The sequence below is a fragment of the Zea mays genome, chromosome 3 (genome assembly GCF_902167145.1).
Source record: "Zea mays cultivar B73 chromosome 3, Zm-B73-REFERENCE-NAM-5.0, whole genome shotgun sequence".
NCBI classification, from domain to species: Eukaryota; Viridiplantae; Streptophyta; class Magnoliopsida; order Poales; family Poaceae; genus Zea; species Zea mays.
Genome location: NC_050098.1, coordinates 209,277,036 through 209,289,979, shown reverse-complemented (window position 1 = coordinate 209,289,979; position 12,944 = coordinate 209,277,036). Strand labels below are relative to the sequence as shown.

At 40.7% G+C, this 12,944-nt stretch overlaps 1 protein-coding gene across 1 annotated transcript; it reads left to right on the top strand.

Annotated features, from left to right (window-relative positions):
* The first annotated feature begins 3,426 nt into the window (after nucleotides 1-3,426).
* On the top strand, nucleotides 3,427-10,163 carry LOC542087 (nucleosome/chromatin assembly factor group C). The gene is made up of 15 exons (NM_001111721.2): nucleotides 3,427-3,697; nucleotides 4,733-4,796; nucleotides 4,945-5,031; nucleotides 5,766-5,828; nucleotides 6,043-6,108; nucleotides 6,199-6,273; nucleotides 6,356-6,431; nucleotides 7,720-7,918; nucleotides 8,164-8,245; nucleotides 8,804-8,877; nucleotides 8,981-9,092; nucleotides 9,200-9,274; nucleotides 9,414-9,475; nucleotides 9,577-9,676; nucleotides 9,805-10,163. Exons 1-15 carry the CDS (start codon nucleotides 3,573-3,575, stop codon nucleotides 9,904-9,906), a joined length of 1,362 nt encoding a protein of 453 aa, NP_001105191.1. The 5' UTR covers nucleotides 3,427-3,572; the 3' UTR covers nucleotides 9,907-10,163.
* The last annotated feature ends 2,781 nt before the right edge of the window (nucleotides 10,164-12,944 follow it).

Here is a 12,944-nt window from a genome sequence, read left to right as displayed (position 1 = left end):
TCTTGCCTGTAACATACACACAGACATATAGTACAATGGCACAGGCTGTTTATCAACTTAGTTTCGTGGCGGTTTACCAATAAAAATCAGATGGTAAACCAACCTAAACTGTAGGTTTTCCAAGAAATGCATTGGTTTTCACTGGTTTTACATAAAAAGAAAAAATTGAAAGGATTTATTTGTAATTTGCTGAGTTCACATTGCACAGTAAATATTAATTTAACCGCACAATATATGTTCACCAAAATAACATATAACATACATATGTACCACAAAGTCCAGTTATCATGCAACAAACTACCAGCGAACTTCGCAATTCTCAAATACAAGTTCTTTTTAAGCTCTTCAACGACGCATATGTCGACTTATTTCACAATACTCACATGTTCAACTCGAGTCATAGTGATTGTACCAAGGCAGGCTGGAAGGATCGTGATATGGTTCCAAGCCGTCATAGTGGATTAGTGGTAGTGATAGTTCTATACAAAATATATGAGATACATTAGCGAGAAAAAAGAACGACAAATGCATACTTATCCATGAAGTAAATATAACATACCAGTGCAGGGGAACTTGTCTATACCCATACTATAGTCCTGGTGAATACATGTGTGACAAATTTGAATATAGCGGTGGAGGGGGTCCATACTCATACATGATCGATGGTGGTACTTCGCCTGCTGGTCCCTAACCCGATTGGCATTATCATGCATAAGGGTTATAGATTGTGTCTTTGTCCAGACGGATAGTTAGAAGAACTGGAGCTATTTGAGCTACAGATTCCATCTTGGACAAAAAATAAAACCGAACGACGTCGATTGCTCTTTGTCTCCATACTCCTTCCCATCATCCTATCAAGTGGCCCTCGAGATACCCTCTATCTAGAGGATCCAGATCTGCCACCTCTGCCATACCTTGCACCAGCCCTCTAACTATATTTGTGCTCCACACGTGACTGATGCAGAGCCGCCTGAAGTTCATCCTCATACTCATCGTCATTTGATTCACCAAAATGGGTTCGTGCTGCCTCATCTGCCCTCAGCTGCTGCCTAAACCTAGACATCTTCTTTTTTCTTTGTCTTATATATGTCAATTTGGAATTATGTCTTTATGTCTGGAGGAATAAAAGGATAATTTTTGACATTCTTCCCTCTATGCGTGAGATGCTCCTTCAATCGGGTACCACCCCCTCCGCTCTTTGTTTCTCTACAATACTTGCACTTAAAACCTGCATCAACCTTCTCTCCATGAAACCAGATTCTATCTTTTTCTCTTTCTCTTTCTGTATCTCTATCTAGATCCGACATGTCTCCTACAAATGTGACAAAAATAATGCAAGTATGCAACACATTAGTAGCAAATAATATTACCAGCTACATATATAACTAAATATCAACCATACTAACATATATAACTAAATACTAACATATATAACTCAACATTAACAATACTAACATATATAACTAATACTAACTACACATTTACAATACTAATGTACAACTAGTATCTAACAGTAAATCATCTTCACATATAGCATCTAACATACACAAATCTAAAACACTAAATTTAAAACATATTATTGAAACTAAATTTGAAACCCTAAACATCACGAAACTAAATCTGAACAATAAATATGTAGTGTAGAACTAAATACGTGTACTAAATCCGGTTTACTGGATAAAAAACACGGTTTACCTTATGCCAGTCGCGGTTAATCGCCGGCTCGGGGCGGTTTACCGCCGGTTTGGTGTCTGGCTCCTAGTAGGGCGTCGGTTCAGAGTAGTTAAATGGCTAGAGAAGCTAGTTTATCGGCTCAACGGGGCAGTTTACCGACGTTTAGTGCGGTTAACCGGGCGCGCAAGGAAGAGGCGGGCGCGGTAAACCGAGCGCGTGGGCGAGGTCTGTCGCCTTCGGGCCGGTAAACCGCACCTAGGAGCCGGCAAATGCGACGGTGGTGGCGACGGTTTGTGCCCAGGCGGCGGCAGTTTTGGAGTGGGAGGCAAACAAAAAGAGTGAGGCGGAGTGGGGAAAGTGAGGGGAGGAGAGGAAAAGATATATTATTTATTTTAGATATTTTGTTAACAGGTTTACTAATAGGTCTATATGGTTTTCTATTTTTTAATATGTTAAACTAAATTAAATTTAGATATCTTATATAGCAAATTACTCACCAGAACATGTAGTTTTTATCATATTTTATATTTTTTAAATTTCTAGTGAATTTCAAAAATATACAAATGGTAAACTGGCACCATTCACCAGCAGTTTCTGTAAACCGGACAATTTACCGTCGATTTTTGTAAATCTTGCCTGTATGGTACAATGGTAGAGGCTGTTTATCCCGTGCTCATGGAGGAGGGCTCGATCTCCGGCCAATGCCGTGAGAGGCAGCGCGTGCAAGAATCCCTACAGAAGATAAGGCAGAATATAAGACGTACAAAAACTTATACTTAAATAAATTAGAGATGAAGAGATATATTCGATTTGTTTGCTAACACGGAGAATTCGAGCTAATTAAGCTCATAACCAACGATCAAGTCTCGTGCATGATGAGATGCAGACAACTCGAGCCGCCTTGACAGGTTGACTAGGGACGCCAAATTCGTCTGTATCATACATTTTCTAGGACGTACAGTATAATCTATTTGCGATAGTAAAACCATATAAGCAACCGAGAGCAACTCGGAGACGCACCAACGTCCCAAATTTCACAACGTAATACCTCTTGATTGAGGAAGCACACTAGGGCTAGGGCTATTGAATAGAGCATAAAATTAAGTATTTTTATAGAAAAAACTGTTGAAAACTTTGGATCATCAGATCCGCTCTATTCCATATGACAGTAGTAGAGGCCTAAGAAGTCATAAAAGACAGTTCTCTTCCTAGCAAACCAAAGGAACACACGAGACACATGGTATATGTTGGGCCTCTAACCTTTTTCTCTTCTCTATCCATACGATTAAATACATGTTATATATATAGAGACGTGATACCCCTCAGGGGTATATTTTATATTTGTACATATAACCTTCATTAGGGTTTCTAAAAAACAATTGAATTTGAAGGAATAGAAATAATGAGAGGACTGGGAAAAAAGGGGTGGGGGTGGCTGGGCAGAGAGCAAAAGCCAACTTCTTTACAGGCTATATTAGGATGTCGGTGGTCCAGCCCAACTTACAGAAGCCCATAAAATAGTCATAGCTTCTGTAACTACCGGCCCAGGAAGCCATCCGCTCCTCTTCGAACAATGGATCTACTTCTTTACAGGCTATATTAGAATGTCGGTGGTCCAGCCCAACTTACAGAAGCCCATAAAATAGTCATAGCCTCTGTAATTACCGGCCCAGGAAGCCATCCGCTCCCTCTCGAACATTGGATCCTATGCTCTCCTCTCCCTGCTCGCAGTCAGGGCACAGGGACTGCCTCCGGAGACCGGAGCAGGCCGCAAGCGTCCAGGTTCGAGACGCCAGCACGCTCTCGCAGTACAGCAGCATTATCAGGGAGCGTGCCGTGGGAGTGGGAGGTTGCCTCAGGTGCGGAGCAGTCGCCGGCGGCGACCATCGGTGTCTGAGATGAAGGAGAGAGGCGGCTCCAGGGCGGCAGTGGACGAGCGCTACGCGCAGTGGAAGTCGCTCATCCCCGTTCTCTACGACTGGTTTGCCAACCACAACCTCGTTTGGCCATCCCTCTCCTGCCGGTAACTTCCTCTGCGCACCGCACCCCCTATTACTTCCGGCTCGCCCTTTCGTTTGTTTCGTTCCCGTAGCCACCATTTCCCTGAAGATTCCTGCTGGACTAGGGTTTTGATGAGTGAAATGGAGTAGTGCGTCGTTCGTGTCTAGGGTTTTGATCCGGGGTTGTAATCGAGGTGACTCTAGATCTGCACCATTGCTAGTGCGTTGGTGGGAATGGCGTCGGAAGGGGCTGGGATGATGGGCCTGTATGGTGGATTAGCGTTTTGTGATGCTAGGGTTTATGAGCGGGTGGGTTTTGGCGGGTGTCACTGTTTGATAGTTTGAGGGGTTACAAGCTTTGTCTCCATGTTATGAACTTATTATTGCTCCCGCTACTTGTTCAATCTGAATAAAATCCCTGAAAATTCCTATTGCACCAAATTCTTTCCAAACAAATCCTATGGTTTGATGGTTAGTGGGTTAGTACACGTCCTTATTTTTTGCCTTCATATGATTACTTTACTACTCCCTTCGTTCCAAATTATAAGATGTTTTGCCTATTTTAGACACATTCCTTTACTATGTCTTTAGACATCGACACATCGTGTATATCTAATTGCATAGAAAAAGCTATTTAGGGGGTGTTTGGTTTCTAGGGACTAATTTTTAGTCCCTCCATTTTAGTCCCTAAATTACAAAATACAGAAACTAAAACTCTATTTTAGTTTCTGTATTTAGCAATTTATAGACTAAAATGGAATAAAATAGAAGGACTAAAAATTAGTCCCTAAAAACCAAACACCCCCTTATTAAAAAAATCCAAAACGTTTTATAATTTGGAATGGAGGGAATGTTGATTAGAGTGGGAACATGATTTTGGTCATGCACCTTATGTGCATGAGTGCATCAGAGCTGTGTTTGTGCAGCATTCTGTTATCTCACCAGATAATTCGAAACTAATGATAAATATTTGCACATTAACTGCTTTCTGTAAGATGCTTGCCCCCTCCATGTGACTCTGCAACTTATGATACTGATATCTGGTTATTTGGTAACAGGTGGGGGCCACAGTTTGAGAAAGCTACCTACAAGAATCGTCAACGCCTTTACCTATCTGAACAGGCAAGTGCATCTGCAAGCATATATTATTTTATATCAGTTTGAAGAAGCAAATCTTGTCAATGCTTAGTTTTTTGTTGGCTGGTGAGTATGCATGCTATCAATATTGGAGCTAGCTAACTGTGGGGTTGCTTTTGTGCTATGGTTTCAGACCGATGGGAGTGTGCCTAATACTCTGGTTATCGCAAACTGTGAAGTTGTGAAACCAAGGGTTGCAGCTGCTGAACATATCTCGCAGGTTAGTTATTGTTTGTTGCATTGATTACATTTGTATTTGGAGAAATCAGAAATGCATTAGTTTTAGCTGTGTCTTGTGTTTATGTGATCTTTGATTCCAGTTCTCATCTCCGCGTAATCAGAAACTTAAGACTTTTTCCAGTTAGAGTTATGTCTAAACTGCATTAGAATGGTACCATATATGTATGGAAGGATCATTTTCATGGCTTGTGTCTTAATGGCATGAACATGCGTCAACTTATTTATTCTGTATTTTTTTATACATGTGTATACCTACTGCTCTCACCCTAAACACTCGGACTAAGGAGATCTAAGGTCAAAGGGAAAAATGGCAATAAACCCACTCACATTTAGATGTCATTATTTTAAAACATGCAAACCCACCTTAACTGCTCTATGTGCATGGCTCCCCCCACCCCCCCCCCCCCCCAAAAAAAAGTAAATCCTGTGTATTACCTATTGAAAAGAAGAGAACAATTATTGTCACAAGATGTCTGGACAATTTTTTTTGATTTATATAATCCTGAGACTATAAGCAAATGTGACGAGACGGAAGGAATACACTTTATAGTTGTGTAACTCTGGTCTGTTCGACGTATCCTCATTGTTACATGGAGCCAACATCAGCACTGTTTGGGTTTCATAGTTCTATATTTTTTCCTTTGTATTTTTTTGGTGGTGGTGATGGTGGGGTCGTACAATTGAGCTCACCAGATATCTACATTCCTTTTGCAGTTTAACGAGGAAGCACGATCACCTTTTGTAAAGAAGTACAAGACTATAGTTCATCCTGGTGAAGTAAGGGTTATTTTTATATTAAAGTGGGCTCGTTTGTATTTTAGTCTCCTTTTTACATGATGCTCGCAGATCCTACAATGTGGCCCTTATGTATTGGCTTCTCAACCTTGTTTCTCAGCTTGCTTCTGTATTTGAATTGTAGTTATATGATGTTTTTTCTTATTTGTTAAACCAGATGGTTGATGCATTGTTTGTGTTTTTACCTTGCAAACAGGTTAACAGAATCAGGGAGCTTCCACAGAACAGTAAGATCATAGCCACACACACTGACAGTCCAGATGTATGTAGAAACCTTTATACTGCCGTTTAACTCTTGTGAGGTATAACAGGTTGCAGTTTGATGGGTGTCAATTTTTTTCCTGTCATTCAGGTACTTGTTTGGGATGTTGAAGCACAACCAAATAGACATGCTGTCTTAGGAGCTTCTGAATCTCGTCCTGATCTGGTATGGTTCATTGTTTAATAAAAAAATGTGTCAGATGTACTATTTTCTAGCACAAGGCTTACTAGCATCTACTGTTTGTCAGATATTAACGGGACACCAGGAAAATGCAGAATTTGCGCTTGCCATGTGTCCAGCAGAACCATATGTCCTGTCAGGAGGTTAGCCTATTTTTCTACTATATTTAAATGGGAGTTTCGTCGTGCGTCCTCCGTGCCCCCTCCCCCTCGTGTGCGACCTGCATGTTAAATCATGGGAATAAGCAAAAAAAGGACGTATGCTGGAGGACTCGAACCCACGGCCCTTGCCTCCATCCAAGGCTCCAAACATTCAACTTCTACCACCGAAACACACAGCGGATTGTGTTTGTAAAGGAAAGATAAATTAAGTATGTATATACTAATATCTAGAAAATAAAAAAGTAATCATGTTTGAACAAATATCTCATTTAAGCAAGGTCCACCTATAATATATAGGAACTGTAGCAATGTACGGGTAACTAACTAGTTCATCTTGTATGTTTGTGTTTTCCTACTACTCTTTTGGGAGTCAACTGTTTATCTAGTTTGTTTGGACATCTCAAGCGTGAGCCTTAGCTTCAAGTGAGTTTCTGGAATGGAAATATGTCCCATTATTGCATCGGCAAGTGTCCTCCATAGGATGTGTATCTTTATTCACAAAAATGTATATGTTCTACTACCTGTTGCATTTAGTTACGTAGTCGATCTTGTGCACTAGGATTTATGTCTCAAGCCATTTGATGCCTAAATCTGTGCATCAGCGTCTTCTTAACTCCTCTTTTGGAATAGAAATTGAGTGAAATCTGTTATCAAGAGTTGGATACTGTCCATGTATATTATGGCACTTTGTTGGGACTGAAAGCAGCTCTGTTATTTAAGATTAAAATCTTGTGCCATGAGTTCTCTTGGTGATGCTTACAAGTGTTACTTATCTTACTATACTAGACTAGATTTGCAATAACAGTTAATGATTTAATTATTTGTCTTCTAGCAAGTAACAAATGTTCCTGAACTCATGTTTGTGCCGATTGGGAATATGCACAATTGTGTCGCTTGGGCCCCTCCCAGACGTAACTCAACTTTTGATTCCATGGAAACCACAAACCAGTGCATGCAAGTGTGAGCAGGTCCAATACTGGTTTAGCTGGTCTGGTAGAATGAAAGATACCATGTCAACTTTAAGACACATGGAAAGTAAATTAGTATGGAACCTTCGTCACCACCGCAGTGTATCAGCTTATGTATCAACCATTGATTAAGTTCAGTTTGGACATAAGTTGATTTATTTGGAAAAAAACTTTTGGTTCTGCAAAGTTCTTTTTTCAGCTACACAGACCCTACAAAAAGGGCAGTCCTTTTTCAAAGTTTATTGATTAATGTGCTTTAATAAATGATAACCTGTGTTTTGTTCAATACAAAACTTAAATAGGAAAGGACAAATTTGTTGTCTTGTGGAGCATCCAAGACCACATATCTGCCCTTGGGGATTCCTCGTCTTCTCCCGGAGCATCTGGCAGCAAGCAGTCTGGCAAAATTGCAAATGAAAAGGAGAGTCCTAAAGTTGATCCTAGAGGTATATTCCATGGCCATGACAGTACTGTTGAAGATGTTCAGTTCTGCCCTTCCAGGTAAATAGTATTATCTGCTTTTCTGGTTGCATTCAAAACAATGGATGGACTCAAAACGTTAACATACATACCATCTTCATCCAATTTTTCAAATGTTAATTGTTCAAACGTTTCTATTTGTTTAATGCTATTATTGTCAATTAAACAATGATCAGTGATCTTCTTTGTGAATGGCTATGTTGACATATGCTTTGTTTTCATTTCCATTTATATTAGTACCCTTTTCTTTTCTTTTTGGAATGTAGTGCGCAGGAGTTTTGTAGTGTGGGTGATGATGCTTGTCTTATTCTGTGGGATGCTCGAACTGGCACTGACCCAGCTGTTAAGGTGACGTTCTTCTGTTCCACATCTAATTGGATCAAGTACGATTTTGGCCAAAGTTCAGTGCATGAATGCAATATGCCTTGTTTTTTAATAACTGTTAAGGTGATGTACTGACGTTCTGTTCCACATCTGATTGGATCAAGTACTTTTTTGGCCAAAGTTGAGTGCATGAATGCAATATGCCTTGTTTTGTAATAAGTTAATACTTAATAACATAGCTTCAAGTGAAGAGGTGATAGGCTTTTGGCTTTTAATGTGACCATTGTGATTCACATGGAATTATTTACTTGTTGCATGATACTTCTTCTAATTCTGTTTTCTCGAATAGTTATTCATTTCATTAATTCAATTGATATAACGTGTTGAAAAATTGAGCCTGACTCTGATTTATTGGTTTTGGTCAACAATATTTGTTCAGTTTTTTTCTTTAAAAAACTTATTCCAAAGAGTGAGCTTATATATATTTTTTGTAACATGATGTACCTCGATCTTTCTCAGGATATGGAAGTTTTAAATTCAGTCTGAACTATGATGCTAAAAGTTATTTATTATTTATGTCAGGTTGAGAAAGCTCACAGTGGAGATGTTCATTGTGTTGATTGGAATCCCCTTGATGTTAACTATATCTTAACTGGGTATGATGGCACTAAGGCTTAGTTCAGCATAATTTGTGAAAATTTTCCATCTCAATTAGTTCTTTGCATATTTAAGTAATGAATGTTTCAATTGGTATTTCAGTTCTGCCGATAACTCTGTCCGAATGTGGGATCGTCGCAATCTGGGTTCGGGAGGAGCTGGTTCTCCAATTCACAAATTTGAGGGCCATAAAGCTGCTGTTCTTTGTGTTCAGGCATGTCAAGATAATATTTTGCTATTTTGTACTCTTTATGCAGATATGGTTGCCTCCTATGATGTTTTTGGATACCTTTTTGCCATAATTCTAGTCTCGGATTGCAGTGGTCACCTGACAGAGCATCTGTTTTTGGAAGTTCTGCAGAAGATGGTTTCTTAAATGTTTGGGACCATGAGAAGGTAACCACTCATAAACTGAAGTATCCTATCTTTTTTGAAGGAAACCTGCACAACTATTGGCGAAGGTGATTGGGTTCAGTTGCCCGTGATTCCTCATGTACCTCTCTTGTCTGACTAATATAAGTTTTTGTAATGGCAGGTTGGGAAGAAGAAAAATTCTAATGTCCCAGCTGGGCTTTTCTTTCAGCATGCTGGTCATAGGTTTGTTGTCTTTGTCTGTGTCAGATGCAAAAACTAACCCTTCACACTCATGCTTCTATTTTTACCATGCATTTCATAATTCATGTTGTACATCTTGGCAGGGATAAGATCGTAGACTTCCACTGGAATTCGTCAGATCCTTGGACAATTGTCAGTGTCTCAGATGATGGTGAGAGCACTGGTGGAGGTGGAACACTGCAGGTACATCTCTTGCAATATTGCAAACAAGTGATTTTATGAGACAAATATCAATCTGTATTTTCATAGCTAATTGGAGTTGCTAAATCTACTAATGATTGCCTTATATTGTTACTGTTTTGTTTGTGCAGATATGGCGAATGAGTGATTTGATCTACCGCCCAGAGGATGAAGTTCTTACAGAGCTGGAGAATTTCAAGGCTCACCTGGCCAGTTGCGCTCCGAGGAATTGAGTCATGTGAAAACTCTGAGTAGGTTATGTAGTTTCCTGGCCCTAAGTAGTTTCCTGGCCATAAGTATGGCCCCAATTGACATTGGATCTGTCTTCTCATGCTCCTAGAGCTGTACCCTTCGAGGTGCTTGTGCCTTTGTGAGCTTGTGTTGAACCATGTTGTATGACTAAATAGTCCGCAAACGAGTCAGCTGGATGGCTAATCTGTAGGCCAACTATTGGGATATTGTTGGATATTATCAACAACCGGTTCAGATTCGTGATGAGATTGTCCGCAATTGTTTAGTTTTGTGCCTTCGTGTGTGGGTTTACGTTCTTGGCATATCGTTTGGTCAAAGGCCTATTTTCTGCGTGCATTTGCACATGAACTAATAGAACAAACAGATAAACCATTTTTTTTTCTTGAAAGCGCAGGAGAATTGCGTGATATTATATTAAAGAAGAGGGACGGCCTCTACGGCGGCCAGTAACAGACATACAGAAACCCATCCATAACTAAAGAAAACTAACAAGAGCTACCACAATGCTAGCTAACTAGTAGGGAGGCCCGGAATGGGGGCGGTGAGCAAAGACAACTTCTTTGCACCAGTCATCTCCCACCGTTGAACCTTCAACCCAACTCTTCTAATAGTATCAGCAATACTGGGGCTCTTATTGTAAAAAACATAGCCATTGCGCTGCTTCTATAAGGTCCAAACTCCTAGAATGACTAGAGAATTGAGGCCATCCCTTGCAATTCTAGAGACCTTAGTACATAACGTTCTCCACCATTCAAGAAAGACACTTTCCTCAAATTTGGGGGGGCAAGAAGCTGAAGGTTCACTTGAAGAAGCAGTTTAAACCAAAATTCTCGAGCAAAAACACATCCAATCAACATATGGTCCAAGATTTCTTGATCCTGGTCACATAATGGACATCTCTCTGGATGGTCCATGCCTCTTTTCTACAGCCTATCAGCTGTCCAAACCTTCCTATGTGCGACCAACCACATAAAAACTTGGTTTTTGGAGGAGACCAAGTTTTTCATATTCTATGAAAAGGCTCAAACTCAGAAGACCCCATAAAGAAACCCCTATATGCTTCCTTTGAGGAGAACTTTTCGTTTGCAGCTAGGCGGAAAAAATGCTTGTCTTCAACTTGAGGTCTTAGAACAATTGAGTCAATTAAATCCCACAAGATGAGAAATTCATTGATAATTCCAACAGAAAGAGCACCCTGAATGTCAGAAATCCAGCTCTGATTAGAGATAACATCCACCACTGTTCTCTTGTTAACCCTTCTCTTAGGAATGATTCCAAATAATCGAGGGGCTAAATCTGCAATTCTGTGACCCGATAGCCACCTATCAGTCCAGAAAAAGGTTGTAGCCCCATTACCAATCTCAGTTTGCATAGCCATCGAGAAGAAATCTTTCACTTTTTTAGGGACTTGGATAGCAAGAGAGGCCCACGGGCGAGTTGGCTCAGTTTTAGCCAGCCAAAGCCATCGCATTCTAAGAGACCATGCAAGTTCTTTTATGCTGGAAATGCCTAGACCACCCAATTCACGAGGCCTAAAAACAATTCCCCAAGCCACGTGACAGTGACCACCTTTTACATCTCTTCGGCCTCGCCACGGAAAATCTCGACGAATCTTATCAATGGCCTTAAGGGCCCAAGCTGGAAGGTCAACAGCCATGGCCAAGTAGATCACCATCCCTGTGAAAACATGCTGGACGTGCACCTTTCAACCAGCTTTAGTCAATAACTCAGCCTTCCATCCAGAGAGTTGATTTGCAATCTTATCAATAATGGGTTGAACTTGGATTTTGAAAGCTTTTTAATGGCAAGCGGTAAACCTAGATAACGGCAAGGGAATTCAGCTAACTCACAAGGCAACATATTCTGCAGCATAGCAAGGTCTTGATCTCCACATCTAATAGGGTACACGCTGCTTTTCTGAACATTCGTACGTAAACCCGAAGCATCTCCAAATAGCTGAAGACAATCCAAAATAACATTGATATCCATGGCTGCCGGCCGAAGAAAGATCACCGCATCATCCGCATAGAGAGAAACCCGGTGTTGCAGTGCCCGAGGAGCAAGGGGCTGTAGCAGTCCATCCTGTGCGGCCTTATTAATCAAGAAGCCCAGAGTATCCATGACCAAGATGAACAAAAAAGGAGACAGAGGATCCCCCTATCGGAGACCACGACGATGAAGAATAGGTTGTCCAGGTAAACCATTAAGTAACACCTAAGATGAGGAAGTCCATAGCAATCCACTAATAATATCTCTCCAGACTTGGCCAAAGCCCAAATGTTGTAAGACTTCCAGGAGGAAGGGCCATGAGACTGAATCAAAGGCCTTTGAGATATCAAGCTTTAGAAGCATCCTAGGTTGCTTTTGCTGATGGAGATAGCGGGTGGTTTGTTGCACCAACATATAATTATCTTGAATGAAACGGCCTTTAATAAAAGCACTTTGGTTAGGAGAAACCATATCATGAAGTCTTCTAGCCAAACGATTAGCGAGGAGTTTGGTGAGCAATTTTGCAACACTATGAACTAAACTTATAGGTCTAAATTTTTTAACTTGATTGCCCCTCAAACTTTGGGATGAGGGTGATATAAGCAGTGTTAAGGACCTGAAAATTACCGAACCTCCTGCTCCCAACCACCGAGAAAACAGCCATAACATCAACCTTAATAATCTCCGAGCAGACTCTATAAAATTTGCCTGTGAAACCATCCGGCCCTGGAGCCTTGTCCAAAGGAAGGTGTAAAATTGTGTCCCATACCTCCTTCTTAGTGAATGGTGCATCTAAGGCTGACAGATCATGGAAAAGAATTCCCAAACTTTCCAGAGAGATAGTTTGCTCCCTATCGCTGCAGTGTCCCAAAAGATTGCATAGAATTCATTGACCAGACCAGCTTTGGCATCATGGCTGGTAAGGACAGCACAATTAGAGACCAATTTTGGAACAAAATTCTTCTTCTTGCGGAATCTTGAATGCATGTGGAATAATTTAGTATTGGCATCACCCTCACGCAGCCACCCA

Bases quoted from the DNA above. Each gene is read 5' to 3' on its own strand.
- LOC542087 (NM_001111721.2), top strand. From the start codon at position 3,573: ATGAAGGAGAGAGGCGGCTCCAGGGCGGCAGTGGACGAGCGCTACGCG. The intron at 7,919-8,163 runs GTAAATAGTATT...TTTGGAATGTAG, and splicing joins GTTCAGTTCTGCCCTTCCAG to TGCGCAGGAGTTTTGTAGTG. The intron at 8,246-8,803 runs GTGACGTTCTTC...TATTTATGTCAG, and splicing joins GCACTGACCCAGCTGTTAAG to GTTGAGAAAGCTCACAGTGG.